The 22,043-nt window shown below is 36.8% G+C and overlaps 1 protein-coding gene across 6 annotated transcripts in view; it reads left to right on the top strand.

Annotated features, from left to right (window-relative positions):
- Positions 1-22,043, top strand: part of LOC120432588 (nostrin) — a 107,222-nt gene that overhangs the window by 75,297 nt on the left and 9,882 nt on the right. The window contains exon 2 of one of the 6 annotated variants that reach the window (XM_039597824.2): positions 8,823-10,345. The exons of 4 other annotated variants lie outside the window; for them this stretch is intronic. In XM_039597824.2, coding sequence (XP_039453758.1) covers positions 8,951-10,345 — 1,395 coding nt within the window. In that variant the 5' untranslated portion in view covers positions 8,823-8,950. Of the gene's footprint in view, positions 1-8,822; positions 10,346-19,056; positions 19,373-22,043 lie in introns of those variants that run through there. One more of the 6 variants, XM_039597828.2, reaches the window with a different exon arrangement.

The following is a 22,043-nucleotide window of genomic DNA, read 5'->3' as shown; positions in this document are numbered from 1 at the left end:
GTAACAGCAGGGTGGCCACCGCCAACACTTGCCAACTCATTGCCTCTCCCCTGCCCCAGTCTTTTCAATCTTTTTTAGGGTTGGTTACTCTCTCCTGCTCAGTTCAAGCCGGGACTTTAAACACGCACCACACCGCGGGGGAAAATTTCGGTCAAACCGGAACGGAAGTGGTATCTTGTGCGTGCGATTCTTGAATTGTCTTCTGGAAGACGCGTTCCAAGTCAATCCGTTCAAATGGGCAACCTCCGGCTGGAAATTATCCACATCCTACTCTGTCTGGTGTTCGAGGTGTTCACCTACTTTGTGCTGTGCTTCAACCTGATCCGAACCTACCTCGAGCAGCGGGAGGCCACCAGTGCTATAGGCCGGTCGTCCCCGGTTGCGGTGCGGTTCTGAGGGGCAATCTCCGGTAAAGAAGTTTCCACGTGTGGGGGTCCATGTGTTGATTGTTTGTTTGATTATGGGTAAAGTGCAACGCAGAGGAATGCGCGTTGGAAAATTTTGAGCAGTTTAGTGTGCAAAAGGTGATGAGGTGGGAAAATGTGATGAAAATGAGGAAAACCAAAACGAACAGTTTTCCTCTGTTTAATGTGAAAAGAGTGTGTTGATTTTCGTCTGTGCCTCTAAAAATAATCATTTTACGATACTGACTTGGATCGGGTTAGACGTGTGTGAGCAGATTTGAATCTTGATGACGTGAGATGTCAGATGATGGTCGAGATGTGATTAGAAAAGTTTACATTTTTGATTTTTTTTTTCTGAAATTATGAATTTATACACCATTTTTGATTCTGAAAACTTGAATGAGAACTTCGATTCTAGCAGTTTTTGCTTTTTTCTACAATGTTTTACTTATGGGAGAACTGTCATTTATACCACTCGAATCCGGAGCTTACTTTGCAATATTTAATCCACGAAAAATATTTACAACTGAAATTCTTCGTCATCCATGTGAAAAAGTCTTTAAAAACTTTAAAATTGATCGAAAATATCAAATTTCTAAAAACATGTTTGATCCATTTCAAATAACCATGCGGGGCAATATGCACCCCAACTTTGGGGCAAAATGCACTGCAACAAAGGGGCAAAATGCACCTCAACAACGGGGCAATATGCACCGGGTTAAAGCAGTTTTCACTAGTCACCACTAGATGACACCGCTGTTTTTACATCACCCATCACGTGTTTTGCAGAAAATTGATTTAAAAATACATTTTTTAATGTTTTTGGACTCATCTATCTAATGAATAATGAAGATTATGGCAAAAACTATATAAATCAACACTTACAATATCAATAAATGCTTTTTATATTGTCCAAAAATCATATTGAAAGTTCAATGAAAATTATATGAAAACACATCATTTTAAAGTTTTGCAAAAAACTTAAGATTTTTTCCCGGAAAATTCTTCCCAATACAGGGGGTGTATTTTGCCATGGAGGTTCATATTACCCCCTCTCCCCTAAATTACAAATAAATTAAACAAGAGTAGATTTGATTTCATTGGCAATTCATAATTTTTTTTAACTTTATCTTGATGTTACTAATTTCAATTTTGTTTTGGATTTGCTATTTTCATGTGTTGAGGATATTCATCCTTTCTGAAAATTACTGGTTCTGGTTTTATTATTGTTTGCATTTTTTAAATCGCTTTTAAAACATTGTAATATTTTTCTGTTTAGTCAATTTTTTTGTTAATTTCATGTCACTCAACTTCAGCAGAAGTCAAGACTACCACTTCAAATGGGCCAAACGTTCAATATTACGGTCATTTAAAATGTTAGTCTTGATTCCAAAATAATTTTTTCGAAAAGGTCATAAAATTTCGCAAATGCTTCATTTATCAATACTGAAAATTAGACCATTAGTTGCTCAGATTAGAAAATGTGAGAATGTTTGGATGGGACTTAAAAAAAACAATTTCCCTGTTTATTTTTCTTTTATGGAACTGTATTTCAGTAACCATAGGTCCAATCTACAATGTCTCTTAGGCAATTTTAATGGAAATTTTCTGAACTTTTTGAAAAAAATATTTAAAGGAATGGACAATCAGGAACACCTGGGTGCTGAATAGTGGTTCGCAAAACGGCCTCAATTTTGAACTGTCAAAGTGGAACCAATTTACTGTTCGCCAAAAGTAGAGAGTATTGTTATCGATCATACAAAATATTTCTTTTTTTGCAGGAATGACAAATTTGTGGCTTTTGAGGACCTGGAGTTGAAGTCAAGAAATCTTAAGAAAGTTGAAGGGAGATCGTCATTTTTCTATAATTATGAATGGAAGTTGTTTATGGAGTCGGTGCGGTTGTATCCATTCAGAAGCTGTCTTAATTGTTTGATTCCGTTTGAAAACCTGCTGGCTTAGTCAAAATTTTCTCTGCTTGTTGTATCAGCTTCGCTAGAATTAGCGATGTTTTTTCGCTGGACTAGGAAGAGCTGCATGATTCCAAAATCAGCCAGGAAATTTATCTGCGACAACGCAGAATGACACTCTCGCCGCAGTTCGTCGTCACCCGTGAAAAAGAAAAACATCTTCTAACAACCGATCGAAACTTGAAAACACACATAATTTTACAGCAAAAAAGTCCAAAACTAGACAAAATAAAACACATACCACTAATATAAAACAGGTCATTTACCAGTAAGAAAAAAGTCATGCTTGTGCTTGAGCAGCATACTTCTTTGTAGATGTAAACAAAGTGGGATCATTCGAAAATCACGTTACGCATTCTCTCTATTCATCACCCAGAGGAACACTATCTTGAAAAATCTAAAAACGGAATTTTTTAAGACAATAATTTTATTTTTTCAAAATGAACTTTTTTCAAAAAATCATTACTTGGCGGCAATTTGTTTGTGGATACATCTCAACATGGCTCAAAGTTTGTCATAAAAAAAAAAAATTAAAATAAACTTATTTTGGAACTTTTTGTGCAAAAAAAAATTATTTAACAATTTTTTTTCTGAATAGTCCTCATCAATACCTACAATTTTTCCGAAGACACCAAATCGATCAGAAATTTTCATCAAAAGTTTTCGAATTTTTTAAATCATTTTTGTATGGACAGCTGCCAAAATTGTATAGAGCCTTTTATGGGTGAACCAATGACACCAAAATGGCTTCTTTTGTCATAAGGAAGGACTCTACTAAGTTTGAAATTAATGAAAATTATCCGATGTTTCGATTATAATAGGTGTGTTTTTTTTTTAGATTTTTCATTATCTTAGTTATAGGATTTATTTCAAGCTGAACAACCTCATATTCATATCCGTCATATTGGATTACTTATTCCAAGATCGCTTTGGAGAGTTTTTGGGGTCATTTTTGAGCAACATAAGTAGTATTTGTGGTTTGATTATCTCAAGATTCGATTAATCGAAGTAAAACTTTCCAATTCAAAAATGCCATTTTTTTAATTTTTACTGATTATTAGCGGACTATTCTAAAAAAATATAAATTCTTTTATTTATATGAACTGGCCATAATTTTTTTATTTTTTTTCGGACCAAAACATTTCTTTTTTTTTAATAATTTTTCAAGAAATAGACCCTTTGTGTTGTGGATACAAAAGTAAAAATTTTAGATTATCAAGCCAAAACGTCTCATATGCATACAATTCTATAAAGTAGGATCAAAACTACTATCCATAATATCTTAGTTTTTGGCAATATTCGGACATAAGAATAAATGATCTTATAATTAATTTTAATGTAATTGGATATTTTAACAATAAATTTGGCGAGAGAAAGAAAACTTACAAAAAAAAAAAATGGAAATGATATTAAATTTGGATTTAAATTTGTATTTTTAAAATTGTTGAATCGTAATTCTAGTTTAGTTTTCATCATTGAACTAGAAATGTCTAGGTTATGTTACGCTGATCAAGTGCATCTGCCCACAATAGTCTGGTGCCCTACAATTATCCTCTCTAGACGCTAGTCTGTAAATCTTCAAATTTGCATTCTCAGCACTCAGACGAACGAGACAAGTACCGAAACAACTACGTACAAAGTACACGAAAATGACGCTGCACTTGAACCTTTGCGTTTATTTTCTCTCAAGTTTCTCACCGAAAACCCTTTGCCGATGTTTCAAGTCCAAACCCGAGAAACGGCTGGATTTTGCAACAACGTCAAAAAATAGAGCCACAAAGTGGCTGAGAATACAAGCACAAGAAAAATAAAAAAAATAATGACAGTCTTTGCCGCCACCGGACCATCAGTTCACTCTCGATTATCGCCTTCTGAAAGAAGAGGAAAAAGCAAGTCGTTCGATCAACGACCGGTGAGAACATTTTAACATTTTCAACAATAAAACAACACCGCGCGAGCCAAAACACGTCGTCGTAGATTTTCTGACGATAATGATTATAATCATTATGAAAAACAAAAAAGTGGTGGAGGGATGTGGGGTGTGGTGCTCAGATTTAAAATGGCATCACATTGGCGACATCGCTGGCCATTTTCGAGATCGACACACTAACTAGAATCGCGTCAGCTGAGGGGACAACGATTTAGCAGCAGCCGAAGAGAGAGGGGAAGCTTGTAATATTTCATGCTTTAGGAAGGACGGACCGCGGTTTCGGTTGACCGAGTGGTATTTATGATCGCGGCCAACAATTGGTCTGTGGCGGGAATTGGGACAGATTTGAGCTGGTTTTGTCAAGAAGAGACAAGTGGCGCGTCAGCTGGGCTATTGCAGTTGGTGACCGGTTAGACAGTTTGGTCCATTAGTTGGTTTAAGGTCAAAAAGATATCAATTTTATTAAATTTAATGTCACAAATTGCTCGTAAAAAAATTAAAACTTTTTAATGCTTAGTTAAAAAAAATAGCCAAACATTTTCATCTTATTGTCTATGTCCAAAGGTAAAGTGAACCGGCCGCGGGGTCACCACTCTTGGGCCATCAAAACACAGACAGTTGAGTGTCAAGTGGCGGCTAAGGAATCAAGATTTCATTTTCACCTCCTCCACCAAAATAAGTTCCATTCGCTTTTATTGTTTAATTGCAGCGTGAATGACGGAAAGGAAGGAAGGAATTTTTCTTCGTCATTTTTTATGATTTTATTTGAGATCGGGTGAAGAGATGGCTTGATTAAAATACTTGTATTTGTTTGACTTTTTGTCAATTTTTAATAAGACTTTATTTATTGAATTTCTACACAAATCAATAGAAGAACCATAAGGAGCGGCCGTGGCTGACTGGTTACGGTGTTCGCTTTGTAAGCGAATGGTTCTGGGTTCGATTCCCATCTGCTCCCAACGAGAAAGTTAAGAACACATAAATTTGAAATGATGAATATGAACGAAAAATCAAAGTCGCTCGAGGCGGGGTTCGATCCCCCGTCCTATGGATTGGTAAGCAAAAATGCTACCACTAGGCCATGACGACTTGGTGAGCTTGGACTGGAATTAGGAATACTATTACAGAGAGCGGGTTGTGGCGCTATAACCACGGCAAATAGTGTCCAGGGCATTAGTGGAAATACAATGTCCCATCCCAGAGGGTCCCGGAGTACCAAACCTTCTTTGCATGGTGCTCTCAAAGAATACAACCAAAAAATCTCGGAGCGTATGGTGGTGTGTCCCCACGCTTCTTCCTCCCCTGTCGATTCAGAATTGTGTTGTTGTTCGAACACTCTGTGCTCAAACTCAACCCAATTACGAGTCATCTCTGCGATACGGCTTTACGCAGTAGGCCTGGCCGCTTTAACGCTTGTGATGTTTCAATGCATTCTAATGCAATGGCGCACTACAAACGTTAATAAATGACAAGAAGAGTGCTAGGCGTCATCTAACCTAAGGCACTCTCCAGGATCCCTTCGAAAGATTGGCTGCGCTAGGGTCTGATTAGATTAGATTAGATTAGAAATCAATAGAAGAACCATAACCAAAAACACTTCCTACAAAAACCTTTAACGACCGCAAGACAGATGACTTCTCGGCTTGCACGGTCATTTATCATGACTGCTCCGTTGCTGACCGGGGGCAAAACATCCACAAGTACCCGTACAGTGCCCGTTTTTTGATCGTTTGGTCGCCCGAACTTCCCACGACGGCCAAACATGTCTAACAACCGCTTCCATGGTGGTTGTCCAGCTAAACCTTAAACCTTTGCCGCAATTTGAGGTGTGCGAAGGGGTGCGGGACATTTCGCCGAATGTCGTTTCGCCGACGGTCATTTCGCCGAAGGTCATTTCGCCGAATGTCGTTTCGCCGCATGGGACGTTTCGCCGAATGGGACGTTTCGCCGAATTGACAAATAATCGTAAAATAAATATATAGAATGGAAACAAATTAAAAAAAAAAAAATTTTTTGTTTCTTAGTATGTTATTTTTATAAGTTTATGCATTATAACATGCATAAACAATCGCTTAAAAAATAATCTAGTTGAAAAAAATTGTGCGAGTTTTTGAATTCTTTCAAATATAAGCAGTTATTTAATTACAGCAAACAATTTTAAATCATTTCTGTGAGTTTTTGCATTCTTGTCTTCTTCTATATATATAAAAAATTTCGACGGTTTTGTTCGAACGCGAATCAGTTCAGTATGGAGCGTCGGATCGAGGTGCTCTTTGTTGCGTTGGGTTCGTATAAGTCCAAGGAAGGTTCTTACGCCAAAAAGTTACAACTTTGGCCACTCTGGAACGGATTCCGGAACACCAGCCGTTTGTATGGGGAAAGTTACGTTAAATCAAATTTTAATCACAGGAGGCTGAATAAGCAAACAAGCAAGAAACGTCAACAAACGAAATAAGGGCAGGACGAAGTTTGCCGGGAAGAGCTTGTTTTAATATATCATTTCAATTATTTCTGTGAGTTTTTGCGTTCTGTTAACCATGAGCAGTTCTTTTAATTTTCTGCTTATAATTTTGATAAATTTCTGTTAGTTTTTGCATTCTTTGTTTTTTAAGCATATTATTTTTATATTTTTTGTAAGTTTTTGTATTCTTTCCAACATGAGGAGTTCTTTTGATTTTCAGCATAACATTTTGAAAAAATGCCGGTAGTTTTTGCAATCTTTGTTTACTGAGCATATTTTTTAAATCATTTCTGAGAGTTTTTGCATTCTTTCAAACATGAACAGTTTTTTTTATTTTCTGCTTATAATTTTGATTATTTCTGTTTGATTTTGCATTCTTTGTTTTTTAACACCTAAACTCCCAAGCTCGAGAAAAAGGGGGAATTTGTATGGAAATTCCCCCTTTTTCTCGAGCTTGGGAGTTTAGGTGTTAAACAAATTATTTGTATAATTTTTGAGAGTTTTTGCATTCTTTCAAACATGAGCAGTTCTTTTGATTTTTAGCATAACATTTTGGAAATTTTTTGTTAGTTTTTGCATTCTTTGTATTTAAGCATTTTTTTTAATTATTTCTGTGATTTTTTGCATTTTTTCAAACATGAGCAGTTCTTTTGGTTTTCAGCACAACATTTTGCAAAATTGCTGTTAGTTTTTGCATTCTATATTTTTGGTATATTTTTCAATTATTTCGGTGAGTTTATGTATATTTAGTTTTTTAAGCATATTATTTCTATAATTTTTGTAAGGTTTTGCAATCTTTCAAACATGAGCAGTTTTTTTTGATTTTTAGCATAGCATTTAGAAAAATTTCTGATGGTTTTTGCATTCTTCATTTTGTAAGCAAATTATTTTTATTATTTCTGTGAGTTTTTGCATTCTTTGAAAAATGAGACGATCTTTACTTTTTAAATTATTATATTATTACCTAGCCACTCCTTCTCAAGTTTGCATGAGTGAATTACAAGATGGCACTGCAGCGAACAAATAGAATAAATTATACAAAAAAGTTAATTTTTATTCAATTCGGCGAAACGTCCATTCGGCGAAATGACTTTCGGCGAAACGTACCATTCGGCGAAACGACATTCGGCGAAATGACCGTCGGCGAAATGACATTCGGCGAAACGTACCAGATCCGTGCGAAGATGCGCAGCATCCCACGAAATTCGGTGAAAAGCTCCAGAACCGACATAATCGCGATGGTATAATAGTTTTCAATTGTACGGTCTTTTTCTCCCGAATCGAACCCATTATCCGGCGTTTTTCCCTGTTTCCCGGAGGAGCTTTTTTGAGCGGAGGGGAGTTTGGGGGGGATCGAAAAGTAATTAGCCTCCACTCTAACGGAATCGCTACACATCCAGCTCGAACATGTATTCGACACATTTTTCAGTGAAGATTTTTTGGTGGGAAAAATGGAACCGTCATCAAGTAGGCTGGTTTGTCCCAGTAGGCCCATTTAGGGGTTAGAATGGGAGAGAGACTTCTAGAAATAGACCGAAACGATTTCGAAGATAGGCCCAGATCATTAGTCTGACTTTCCTCTGTTTTGAGTCAAAATAATAAACGACCTCATCTTCATCAAACGTCAACAACACACGCCGCGGCGGTGGTGAAAGAGAGGGTCCAAAAATGTAGGCGTCAACCGCGTTGATCGCCACAGGTGATCTTCGCGGTTATCAGCACAGATCTCGGACCGCACAAGATCTCTTCAGGGGCGTTAGTTGTTAGGAGAGTTCAGAGCAGCGGGGTTAAATCGTTGAGACCTTAGCCTGGTTTGGCGCGGACCAGCTCACCACACAATCCAAGTAGCCACGGTACGCGCCGGTCACCACCAACCAACCGACCAACCATTTCAGGGTAGCATAAATCACGTGTCCGTCGTAGAAGGCTGTGAGTTTTTGCCACTAAGAGGCGGTTAATTGGTACGCAGCCATAAATAAAAATCGTTTGAACGTGAACTAAGGAAAATTCGCGTTCGTCATACTGAACTACCTCTTTTTTGATCCCTCGTGACGCAGCTTAGTGTGAAAAAAAGGTGATCGAAATGTGGCTCGCAGTCGAACCGTCACAATTGAATAAAAGTGAAACCGCCAATTAATTATTGATTGTTACGAGAGAAGATTTATTGCACGCGTGATAAGACACCATGAAGAAACATTACAGTGTGGAAATTGCCGGCAAGTACGGCGGTCGATCGCCGTCCAATATACTGGACAAGATCACCAAGCGGTACTCGGCGATCGGAAGCCGGCTGATGCGAAAGTCCCCAGGGCGGAAGAGTGGAGTCGCGGAACCGATCACCGGCAGCTACGACATGAGCGGAGGTCGATCGGATGACTTCCGGCCCGAGATCGGCATCCCGGTGCTGATCTCCAAAACGATGAAGTTCGACTTTGATCAGGCTCCGTCGAGTCGACCTGGGACGCCGGCACGACCCTCGCAATCCCCGGTGCCGGTGTCGATCACCACGACGCGATCATCCTCGGATGACAGCTCGAACGACATCTTTGTCGATGCCAAAAGCTCACTGCCCAACTTGCCCGATATCCGGTTCACGTTCCTGCCCGAGAGCAACAACAACTACAGTACCTACATGGACGAAAACGACAAGGAGAACCTGCAGCGGGTTCGGTCCAAATCTGCCCACAACCTACACCAGCCCGAGCTCCGACTGCACCTGGACAGCGCTCCATCGCTAACCCTCTGCACCGCCATGAGTAACGGAGCCCTCAAAGCTACCTCAGTCACCGTTCCCAACAGCCCAGCGGTAGACAGCATTTACGACTTCCCACGGGGCAGCACCAAGATCGACGAGTCCCCGTACGATCTCGAGCAAGCACATATCATCCTAAACGAGATCGACCTGTCCCTCGTGAGCGAAGGTGACCACCATCACCTGTACCACAACCTGCCCAACGGAAGCCACGTCACCTCGTCGAACGGCGTGCTGCACAACAACGCTTTCGACTACTCCGGAAGCAACCAAAGCATCCACTCCGACAGCACCCAGGAGGAAGAGTTCGACCTCAAGTCCGCCAGCTTCCAGAGTCTGGACGCGAGGAACCTCTTCATGTCGATCGAGGAACTCGACGAAATCACCCGCCAAATCAACGAGTCGGACATCTTCAAGGAAGCCGAAGAACCCAACGAGTACTGCGAGCATCGCAACCAGCTCCATCCAAGTGAGCGGCGACTGACGCTGCTCAAGAACAAAACCGCCCCAAAACACTTTATCGACTTTGACAAGAAGAAGGCCAAACTGACGCGCAAGTGGAGCGGGTTCAAGCACTGGATCGGCGAGGAGCAGGACAAGATCAAGGAAGTGGTCCAGAAGCATGCCGCGATGCAGCGGGTTGGGGGGAAGCACGGTGGTGGGGGCGAGAGCGAAGTGGGCAGTGAGTCGGATGCCGTCGCGGCAAGTGCGTCCATGCTAGCGGAAAGTGAAACGGGGCAGGGTAGTGAGGCCAAAGATCGGACCAACGACTCCGAGGAGCGGGACGAGTCGCGGAAGCGGAAGTCGTACAGCGCGGAGATCCTGGAGGTGAGTTCTTTTCGTAACTGTCATAAATATGAACCCTGAATGCTGAACTTTTTACTAGTTCCAACATAATCTCCCTCAACACGTGACTTAATCAATCAACTCCGGCTTCTACACGAGCCTACTGCGCGTTCTCATAAAATCAAGATTAATGCGTCCCAAGTGGAATGGCAGCCGGTGCACAAAAATACGCCAACCAACAACTTGTCATCCTCACAGCTAGACTCATCTGGGGGGAACAAAATGAACCAAAAAATAAGGCGGATCCTACATTAAGACATGACATGGGCATTGCGGCACGGGATGTGTGGGAAAATGTTTGTTTTACCACCACGTTTAAAACACACAAGGCACAGATGCTCGGTTGGTTTGTTTTGCAAGATTTTTATTTTCTTCCGTGACACGGCGGCTGGTGATGTCACACGTGGGAGAACAGTTCGGGAGAGCAAGTGCATCTGGGGGTTACAGGTGGCGGAAATTTTGATTTGTTTTTAATTTTTGCGCGCATTAGGATTAATAACAGTCCAAACTCAGTAATCCGAAGCTCCTGTTATCCGGAGTTTCGATTATCCGAAGTTCGATTAACCGATGATTTTTTATGAGACTTCGAATAATCAAATCATGAACAAAACATTTTTTTCATATTTTGTAAAATTTCTTGCTGTTCTTGTTAACATCAAATTCGAGTCCTGCCATCCCATTTTAGTCAAATTTCAAAGGTGGAAACCAAATTAAACTACCAAATGCATTTTTTCAATGTCTCATCGCTGCCATCTTGGATCAAAAAAAATAATCCCTTTAGAGTACAGAGCCATAGGGACCATCCACAAACCACGTGGACACTTTTCTCGAATTCTCAACCCCCTCCCCCTCCCCCCCTCGTGGACAATTATCCATACAAAAAAAAATTTATATGGAGCGTGTACCCCCATACCCCCCCCCCCCCTAAAGTGTCCACGTGGTTTATGGATGGTCCCATATTAAAGATCGACAATAAAAAATAAGACACAGAAAAAACTTTTTTTTCTTGATTCGATTATCCGAAGAATCCCGAAATTTCCCAAGGCCTTCGGATAATCGAGTCTGAACTGGAAATTGATTCAGTTGATTGCACCTAAAATTTCATTGAAACTTAGATGTGTTTTGAATATTTATTTACTCCTGATTTTTCGAGCCGATTTTGAAGGATCAAAAAGACAAAAACTTTGAAAAATATTTGCAACAGCCTTAGGACTTTTAAAAAAAAGATAGGTACCATAAACTGGGGTGACTTTGGTAGCCCGGGGTGACTTTGATAGGTTTTTCAAATGCCCGTCAAATTAATAGCTAAACATTTTTGAGAATTTTGAGCATGTAAGCATTAAGGGATAGCTTACTATCGAACATATATGCAAAAATACGACCGTTACATTGGTTGTATCAAAATAAGTAGCCAAATCTAATTTCTATCAATGTCACCCCGGGCTATCAAAGTCACCCCAGTATACGGTATGATGAAATAAGTCCCACTTTTATTTATTTTTTTAAGACTATGAATTGAATTTCCAAAATACATATTTTTTAATTTCTGTTTTTCTATATGTTTTAGTGGACTATAAAATACATCATCTAAGCCATAGTGCGTAAAAGTACAAAATCTGGTTTAGGATAAAGGATTATTTTAAATCGTGTTTTTTGGAAAATGTCGAAAACCTGGACAAAAACATTAAAAATCAAAAATTTAAAGCAAAATTGAACATGAGATCGAAAACAAAAAATCTCGAACAAAATAGTTTTTGAAAAGCTTGGAAAATTTCCTACAATATGCTCTCTAGAACTTTGAAAATCTGACAATTAGTTCAAAGTCCGATTTTAATGTTAACAAATTAAACTTTTGCGAAATTTTCTGATCTTTTCAATAAAAATAATTTTAAAATCAAGATTTTCTCTTAAGAAGATCTAGAAATAGATATTTTTGAAAATTTGAAGCTTGAACCAAATTATAAAATGTTTGAAATATTTTAATTGAAATGGCTGAGAAGATGTCTTTTTTAGTCCCCTAAAACACCTCAATTAAAAGTATTTTAAGAATTTAACTTTTAGCGATAAAAAATTTTATTGTAAAAAATTCCCGAAACGTCCTAAACCTACAACTTTGCCGGAACCACCAAATCGATCAGAAAATCCCTTCTCAAGATACAGAATTTTATACATTTACATACCCATTTTGTATATCCAGCCCCCAAAGTTAAATGAAGACTAGGGTGCCCAGAATATGGGACTTTTTCTCAAAATCTTGCTCCACAAGCTGAATATTGTTCCTTGAGCTTTTTTAGGACTTTGGGACAAATATGAGCAAAATCGGTCAACATTTACTCATTGATACTCAAAGGTGAAGTTGGTATGGGAAAAATCGAAAAAAAAATGTATGGAAAACCCAATTTTCTTACGGTTTAGTCTGCACGGTGCGCTACTTCCATCCAAATATTTCTAAAAGTGAGATTCTCATTGGAAATTTATTTCTCTACTATTTTGTAGAACATACCAAAGCTGTAAAACTCGATCCTGAAAAGTTATCAGCGATTTAAAAAAAGTCATTTTTGCATAAAAAAACATTTTTTTCACAAACTTTAGGCTCGGGTATCAATGGGTTAATCTCTACCAATTTTGCTCAACTCATTATGCAAAATGGCTTCTTTTGACATAAAATTGTTTTGAAATTGAGTTGAAAATTTCAAATTTAAATAACCTTTTTTTCGATAAAAAAAAATTAAAATGAGAGTTATCAAAGTTTTTCTCGCTGATGTAATTTTAACCTGGCTACTGGAGTAAAATTCCACAATTTTTAGGCATGTCCCAGAACATTGCTAGTATTACAACAAAAAGATAAATTTCGGTTTATTTCATAATTAGGCTTGGTTGCATCAGATCGAAACATCAACCTTGTAAGAAGCCCGTTCTTTTTCGGTAACCTTCTATAAAACAGTCCAAAAATGCAATGTTTTGCAAGTCCACCCTTGAGACCGCGTTCTGTTTTCGTCCACAACAACTGAAACAATTTTCGAAGTCACGTCATGTCGGCAGCCATCAGAAACATACATTCTATTTTCGAGGGTAGCATGTTTCGTTCATGTAAACTACTTTCGATTTGTTCACATCAATAATATAACACCCCCCAAAAATACAAAAACCGATACCGTTCATCGATAAGCAACCAAAATGCTCCCCCTTCTCCGGAACTCCAACATAAACATTGAACCTGTCCAACCGAAACCCGTTAAGCGTCAGCGTTCATTATCGTTTTTATTAATTGAATCATTTCGCAAAGTTTAGTGCCAAACGTCGTCGGCTTCTTCCGCGCACAAGACCTACTTTTTATCCCAAGCAGCAGCGGACTCTCTTAAGCCGCGACTTATGAGTTTTTAGCGCACTTTCTCGCCAGAGAGCTGAGAGTTTCCTCCGCGAGCAGAGTGCATGTGTGTGAAGCGCGTGAAGATGGCATTTAATTTTGTTAAATTTATAAACACACACTCGCGAAAAGGCCACTCTGCGCGCAGAGGTTTGTTTTTGCTGCATTTTGCACCGTCAACGTCGTTGGTGCTCGCACAGGTGGAAAAGAGGAGAGAAAAAAAGCGATCCTGAGAAAGAGGGTCGCGAATGCAGTATTTTACCTTGAACGACATTGAGCGGGGACCTTTCTTTGCGGATTTTGTTTTTTTTTCCTTATTTTTGTGCAGTTATGCTGGTTTTGCGGTGCAAATTAGCGTAAATGAAACTATTTTTGGGATTTCGAAAACTAGGAAAATGTGTTTTTATTTGCCTAATGCAATGCAAAGATTTATTATATTTTATGATATCCTTCAAAATTATCCAAAACCATTACACATCACTTTTTTAAAATATTTAAATTGAAAAGTAATCAGCCAAAACCGAGTTTATACGTTGTTTTTATTGTCACTGATTGTTTGTACATTTGGACTGCCTAGTTTCTCACGGGTTTTGGGAGATTATTTTTAACATCTTTTGCTTTATAAATCAAAAAACGTCTGTTAAATTGTTTTATTTCTTCTTTTTTTATGTTTTATTTCTTTATCTAAGCAAATTTTAAATAATAAATAGCATGATTTCCTAAATTCATCATTCTTTCATATTATTAGTTTTTTTTTCGAAATGTCATACAGTTACTGTTATATGTTTTGTTCATTTAAACACGAAAATTATCAAAAGGTTACATTATTAACTAGTTAGCATGTATGTATATAACATGAAATTGCGTTAAAACAAGTGCAACAACCGAACGGTTCTATTTTAGAATTCCGTTCTCCAGAATTCGATTCTCCAGAATGCTATTCCCCAGAAATCCATTCACCAGAATGGAACATTTTCCAGAATTCGATTTCCCAGAAATGTTTATTTATGTTATTTTATAAAAAGAAATAAAGTATTTTTTTGCGAGAATTCCGAAATACAAATACAATTAAAATTTTTGGCGAATGGGTTTCTATGGAATAGAATACTGGGGAATTGTATATTTTGGGGAATAGCATTCTGCCGAATGGAATTCGAGAGAATGATTAGATTACAGGGTGGCCATTCAAATTCCATTTTCAAATTCCCGACTTCTTCCAGATCCATAAATAATAAACATTTTTTAACCTACTCATGTCTATAACAAGTCAATATCATCGAACAGAATTTGAAATCAATTTAAAAAAAAACAAACTTTTGAAAATTACAGAGAAAACAAAAACTTAGCAACAAATTAGTAAAAATACTTCAAAAATTAAAACTCTCATGATTTCGATTTACAGAAAAAAACAGTTTTTTTCTAAATTATCAAAAGATTTAAAATACATACAATTTTGAGTTTTATTTTGAAAATTAACGAACATAACAAAAACAATGTTAAACATCCATCTCCGTCCAACATATTTGCTTGAAAATGAAATTAAAAAAAGTAAAAAGTAAAGTTTAAATTTCATTGTTATTTTGCAAGAAAAAGGCTTAAATCATAATTTCAGTTATTATTCTTTCAACGAATCAAAATACTTTAGAAGTCATGTAAAAATATGGTTTTATCAAGTTTCCTTCTAAATTTTGTAAGTTTTGATATTCAATTTGAGATCAATGTTAGTATTTTATTTATTTATTTATTTTTTTCGATGCAGAAGCCAGTTAAGTTAAAATGCATTTTTTGCATCCAATTTTAAGCAAATTTTTTGAAGAGGCAAATTGTATAAACATGTTGGTAATGCCTTAATTGGAATTTGTTGAATTATTTTTTGTTATTATTGAAAACAATGATTAAAAAGTGAAAAAGTTTTTTGTATTTCATTGGACGTTAAGTTTTCCGATAAATAAAACATTTTATAAATTTTTTGACATATTCAAAAAAAATACGGGAATCAAAAACTATACATATTTTTGCAACGACTTAATAAATTAATGGTCATAATCGATGAAATTCAGCTCCATTTTCAAATTGGGTTTCAAATAGCTTTTTTTACATTTCAACAAACCCATTATGTGGTCACCCCACTACGATCCGTGAAAATGTTTCCACAATCATAATCAGAAAACATCAGAATCTTGTCGAAAATTATATAAACACTAATACTTCGCTTTACCTCAGATCCTCAAATTTCTATTGTTATTTCGTCAGATGTGTGCTATCTTGTGACAACGACCATTTAGTACTATTCGAGAAAATCGATTTTTAAAGTTTGATGATAAATATTTTCAAAACTATGAATGGTATAGCCAAACCTTTTGAAGCAATCGGTTCGTATACTATCGCTTAACAAACGCTCCAAGTTTCAACTGATTTGGTTACACCAGTTAAAAGATACAGTAAATTATGTAATCAAAAATCTGAAAAGCACGTGTCACAAGTGTGTTTCGAAAGTAAAATTGTACTACGTGTCACAAGTGTGCACAGAATTCCCATACAAATTGAAATAGGCTTAAATCAATAGCTTAACCGACTTAATCAGTATATTTTTAAAAACAAAACGTTGCATTGCCTTTAGAAAGTATGTGTGTACTAGGGTGTTTCATCCAAAACCAAAAGTTCTCAGAATTAGGCAAACCGAGGTTCCCCTAGTAGAGGATACCCATAGGGACTCTCATGCCAAATATCAGCCCATTTGGTTGAGAATTGGCCTGTCCCCAGCGGTTTAAAGTTTACATGTAAATTACTATGGGATTTTTATGCTTTTCGTTCAATCGTTCCTACAGGTCCGGGGACAACATGGATTCACTCGGAATAAAGACAGGTGTGTAGGGGATGGTCCAATGAACAAATTCCAGAAGGAATTAGGGTTGTCAATTCTGTCCCCAAGGTGCGCATTGGATCGACGTCCGGTGTCTCCAGAATCAACGATTCACTCTTCAAAAGTACGCATTGTCCTTAGTATGCTATGACGGCTAGGTGAAAATTACGACGCCCCATGGCAGACGGTAAACACGTGGAGAGGCATCGATTGCATTATTATTACAAAATCATCATGTTAGCTTATTAAGAATAGTTCAAATTGTTACAGGAACATCAATAATTATAATTTTATTACTTTAAAGAATGTTTCTGAGCCAAAACTTGAATGTATGCTCTGCCACGTGTTCACCGTCTGCCATGGGGCGTCGTAATTTTCACCTAGCAGTCATAGCATACTAAGGACAATGCGTACTTTTGAAGAGTGAATCGTTGATTCTGGAGACACCGGACGTCGATCCAATGCGCACCTTGGGGACAGAATGGACAACCCTAATTCCTTCTGGAATTTGTTAATTGGGCCATCCCCTACATACCTGTCTTTATTCCGAGTGAATCCTTGTTGTCCCCAGACCTGTAGGAACGATTGAACGAAAAGCATAAAAATCCCATAGTAATTTACAAATAAACTTTAAACCGCTGGGGACAGGCCAATTCTCAACCAAATGGGCTGATATTTGGCATGAGAGTCCCTATGGGTATCCTCTACTAGGGGAACCTCGGTTTGCCTGATTCTGAGAACCTTTTTGTTCGGTTGAAACACCCTAGTGTGTACATAAATTTGTGAAAAACAAGTAAAATTTTCCATATTTTCCAACAACATGTATGACATGTCACAAGTGTGCACGATCATTTTGATGCTAAATTGGTCTATGTCACAAGTGTGTATTGCGATATCCGGGAAACGGAAGCGAGTTTCCAAAATCGGGTTAAAGCGTCTTGTAGTGTTTGTTAAGTATAGCAAAACGTCATCATTAACTCATTTTCGACCAAAATGGTCTATGTCACAAGATAGCACACAGCTGACGATTTATCAACAACTTGTGATTTAGGGTGGTCCAAATCCGGGCTTTCTCGGGGCTACCCCCTGGAATCAAAGATTGACCCATTACTAGGCTAAATTCCAAATGTGTGCTCATTCTGACCACGGGAACCCCTCCCTCTAATCGCTTGAATTTGGTATGAGGAAAATCGTCAAAATGTATGGAGAAAAGCAACTGATGGGTCCAATCTTTGATTCCAGGGGGTAGCCCCGAGAAAGCCCGGATTTGGACCACCCTATTATGATTGCATAAACAAAAATTAAGATGGGTTACCGAATCTGTAGGTGTTGCTAGAGTTTGACCCGAACGGAAATCGTTCATATCATATTAAAACCCCAGTTTCCACTGCAGATACAAATTAACCTGCTCTTCGCCAACCGTACTTCGCATGTCTACACAAACTATTTAATACCTTGAACAGACGGGAAATATGCAAAAGGTCTTGGTCCATAAAATCGCTAAACAAGATCGACAAAACTGGATTGCAACTCTCCGATCTGCAAACTGCAAAAGATTGCCGGGTGCTAGTGCTAAAGATATATGCTTAAGCCACTTTTAATCGAAGGTGAAGATTATTGCCTCCCCTCGGTGGACGCGTGCTAATAATAGCGACTAATCCAGTCCCGCATCAGCTTAGCGCCAAAGTTGCCACTATGTTTATTGCACTCGTATTAGACTAACGTTTTTCTTTTTGTTTCTCTCTTATCTTTTCTTGCAGGTAAGACCAACGCTGCTGACGACGTAGGATTTGTGACTTAATTATGACATCCGGAACAGGTGATGCGTATTCTGGGCACGTGCTTGCAGAAAGTTTGGGAATCTTCAACATTGTAACGAATCTGTTGAGTGTCAATCACCTTGCATTGATTAACGGCGTTCATTGGCACTTTACATCATTTATATCGTTTATAAATGTAAATTTGACACCATCAATCTTTGCTTTCGACATTTATCGGAAAGCAAACTGACAACGGGGGCTTATCTGGCTGAACACGGGAGAAATCCTCGGCATGATTTATGATGGAAAGCTCCCGCGGAAAATCCCCCTTGAGGTAAAACGAATTGCTCTCCAATCACCAGCTCAGTGCAGGAAGTCCAAAAGAATCAATTTAGATTCCACATATCGGTGACAAGTAATATGTTTCGCCGCAAAATTTATTATCAAATTAGAAAGGAAAATCCTATAGCAACTGCAACTGATGGACTTGAGCAGGTTTATGGCTTTTCTCCCTCGCCTGTCTCATTAAAAGTGCCCAGTGCTTCTGGCCAGCTCAAAAGTGGCCACTTTGCAAGAAGAAAAAAAATTGAAAAGCGATGCCACCGCGCACACTTCCGAGGTGGTGGCCAGAAGCAGGTAAAACGAGAAAATCTATTAGTGCAAGAAAAAAAAGTGTCCACAATCAGCCAGAAACAGTCAGACTCAGAGTCTTGAGCGTGATGAGCGCCAACACCAAACTGGTTGAGCGAGAGAAAAAGAGAGTGCGGAAAAAGGAAATAATGGAACGGATCGTCAATCGTCGTCGTTGCAAGTTGGGCTAAAGCGACATTGATTTAGTTTTATGGCGCCTAATGGCTGTCACAATATTGAAGAAATAAATCGACTTTGGTTTGATAAGTGATCGGGAAATTGTCGGCTCGGGTTGATTACGTGAGGTGACCTCGCATGGTTTCGTAACCGATTGGCTAATTACGGAGTGGAGACATCGTTAAATTAAAATCATGGGAGAAATAACACAGGTGAACAAGAATTCTAATAAATTCTTTCGATATTTGAATATGTTTAAGACATTTTTGAAGAAATCACGATCTTGCAGAATTTTTAATCACAAAAAAAAAATAAAAAAGTTTAAAAATTGAATTTACGAGCCATGATTTCAACATTTGAATTCAACATTAAAATGCATTATACACCTGTCCAGTTGTTTTGCAATCATTAGTTTCCAAAATATCCAAGTAATGACGAAAATTTTATTTTTTTGCAATAAAGAAATTTTGCGGTGCTGTACATAGGAATTTCATAAAAATTCAAAACATTTTTAAACAAGCCCAAACATGCTAAATATGATTATCAATGCAGATAATGCATTTAAGATTGTTTTTAAGTTGATTAGACTTATATTTTCATGGAAATTTTGAAGTTTTTTGGAAAAATATTTTTTTTGCCCCCTGATTTTTCAGACCAATATTGAAGGGGGGGCGACATAAATTTTGAAAAATATTTGCCACGGCCTTAGGCCGTTGCAAATATTAGGCAAAGTTTATACCCTCGAAAAATCTCGAAAAAAATTTTTTTGAAGAAAATCTAATTTTTAATGAGTGTAGACTTGCTATCGACTGAAATTAACAAAAAAAAAATTTCGTTTTTAGTATTATTAAATCAATTCAAAAATATTTTGAAAAATTGTAAAGAAACGATGTACAGTACCGCAAAATGAAAATTTCTTCGAATGTTGGGTTTTTGTAATGCAATCATTGAAAAACAACTCGTTCTGATGTGTAATGCATTTTACAAAACTTTTTTCATTGAAATGTGGATTTCATGGCTTGTAATTTTTTTTATAACCTCAAAAACACATTTTTTGAAAACATTGCCAAATTACATGAAACAAGCAAAATCATCAAACCCAGTGTTTTCTAAAAAAATAAGAGTTCTTCTTTCCGATGCTTTTTAAATACTCAAAATTATTTTGACCCTCTACTGCCCAAATTTTTTTTCGAAAATTTTATTTTTCTTGTGTTCAGGAGGTTATTTTGAGCACCTTTTGTTCTACCGAAAACTTTACTTCTCTTGTTTTATGTTTTCTTTTTTATATTTTTAGTATTTTAATTTACATTTATCTTGTTTAGTTTATGTTTGTTTTTGGTATTCATTGGTATATTCTACCACCGCCTATCATTACATTTTGCCTAACTTTTTTTTTCATGTTTTTACAGAATTTTTTCAATTTTTTTGTTGTTTTCACATTTATTTGTCTATAAAATGGCATCATTATCATTTAAATTGTGATAAAAGCGTAGATGCATTCTTTTTACTCAAAATATAGGAAATGTTAGTAAAAAAACACAGCCAAAGTTGACCCCTAAAAAAATGACATTTTTGAAAACATTGGCAAAGTCACATAAAACAAGTAAAACTTTCAACCCACAAATTTTCTAAAATTTTAGCACTTTTAGTTTTTTTACAATGTGGTTTTATGAGAGAGCTTACTGTGCAAACAACATTATCAATATTTTTAATAAAAAAAAATTAACAATATTTGGCCTCAAAGAGCAAAAACATTTTTTTTTTCAAAGCAGTGCTATTAGGTCGAGGTCAAAGAGAGAGGGGAGAAAATAAAGGTTTATTTACCAAATTATGAAACAAAAAGTATTAAACAAAACTAAAATTAAATGCATTCCTGAAACTTCTTTCCTCACGAATTTTTCACAACTGTGGTCTCAAAATATTAAAAAAAAATGAAGGTGTAATTTTTTGCCAATTATTATTAATAAAATTAATCAAATGTTCGTTGTAGATATTTTAGATCGAAAATTTTAATATTAACTGAATCCAAGTTGACTTCATTGATACATTTCAGATCTATTTGGAAAAATTGCTTTGGTTTTACTTTAATTAAATTAATTAACAATTGAGTTTTGTTTCGCTTAAAGTTAAAATAAGAACTTTTAACATTTAATGTTTTGATTCAATGGTATTGTTTTCGTAGCATATACTATAGATTAGTGAAAACCTCATTTTTAAAATGCATTTTCCTAAGAGAACACTTCCCAAAAAATCAATTTTTGTGTAAGAAAATGTAAAGATTTTTTGACGTAGAACACAATGGAGTACTCAAAATATACGTACAGTGTTGCCAGATATGAAAATTTTGCACTTAAAGTTTCAAAATGCATTTTTAACCGCACTTACGGTAAAAATTACAGTTGCATTCGATTGAGTTTTTTTTTACATTAAATTCAATCAAAAACCTCAGGGTAAATTTAAATTTTTAGGAGATATCACAATTTTAACTTGGAAAGTCCTGTATTGCTTGCAAATGTTTTACATATCCATCTATTTACTACAATATATTGCGTAGGCCACACAGTAGGCCTTGAAATTTGAAGAAATAATTTTAAAAATTTCGCAACGAAAATACGTGAATGTCCCAAATTGAATTTATGCAAAAAAAAAACAGTTTTAAAAGATCAATTTTTTTCTTTAAAAGTTTCAAAGCAGAAAATTTTTTAGATTATTTTTTAAGGGAACAGATTGTTATGATCTAACTGATGTAGTATCTAAAAAACGAACTAAAACTTAATTTGTTTCTCAACAAGATTTGCAAAAAAAAAACAATAGAAATGATCCCTCAAGGTCATTAACTTCTGTTCCTGCACCCACACCCCAGTCTCTACACTTCCGTCAAGG

Source organism: Culex pipiens, chromosome 2 (assembly GCF_016801865.2).
Source record: "Culex pipiens pallens isolate TS chromosome 2, TS_CPP_V2, whole genome shotgun sequence".
In the NCBI taxonomy this organism is placed as follows: domain Eukaryota; kingdom Metazoa; phylum Arthropoda; class Insecta; order Diptera; family Culicidae; genus Culex; species Culex pipiens.
Note: the sequence above shows the minus strand (reverse complement) of the source record. Positions and strands in the feature narration are given on the sequence as shown.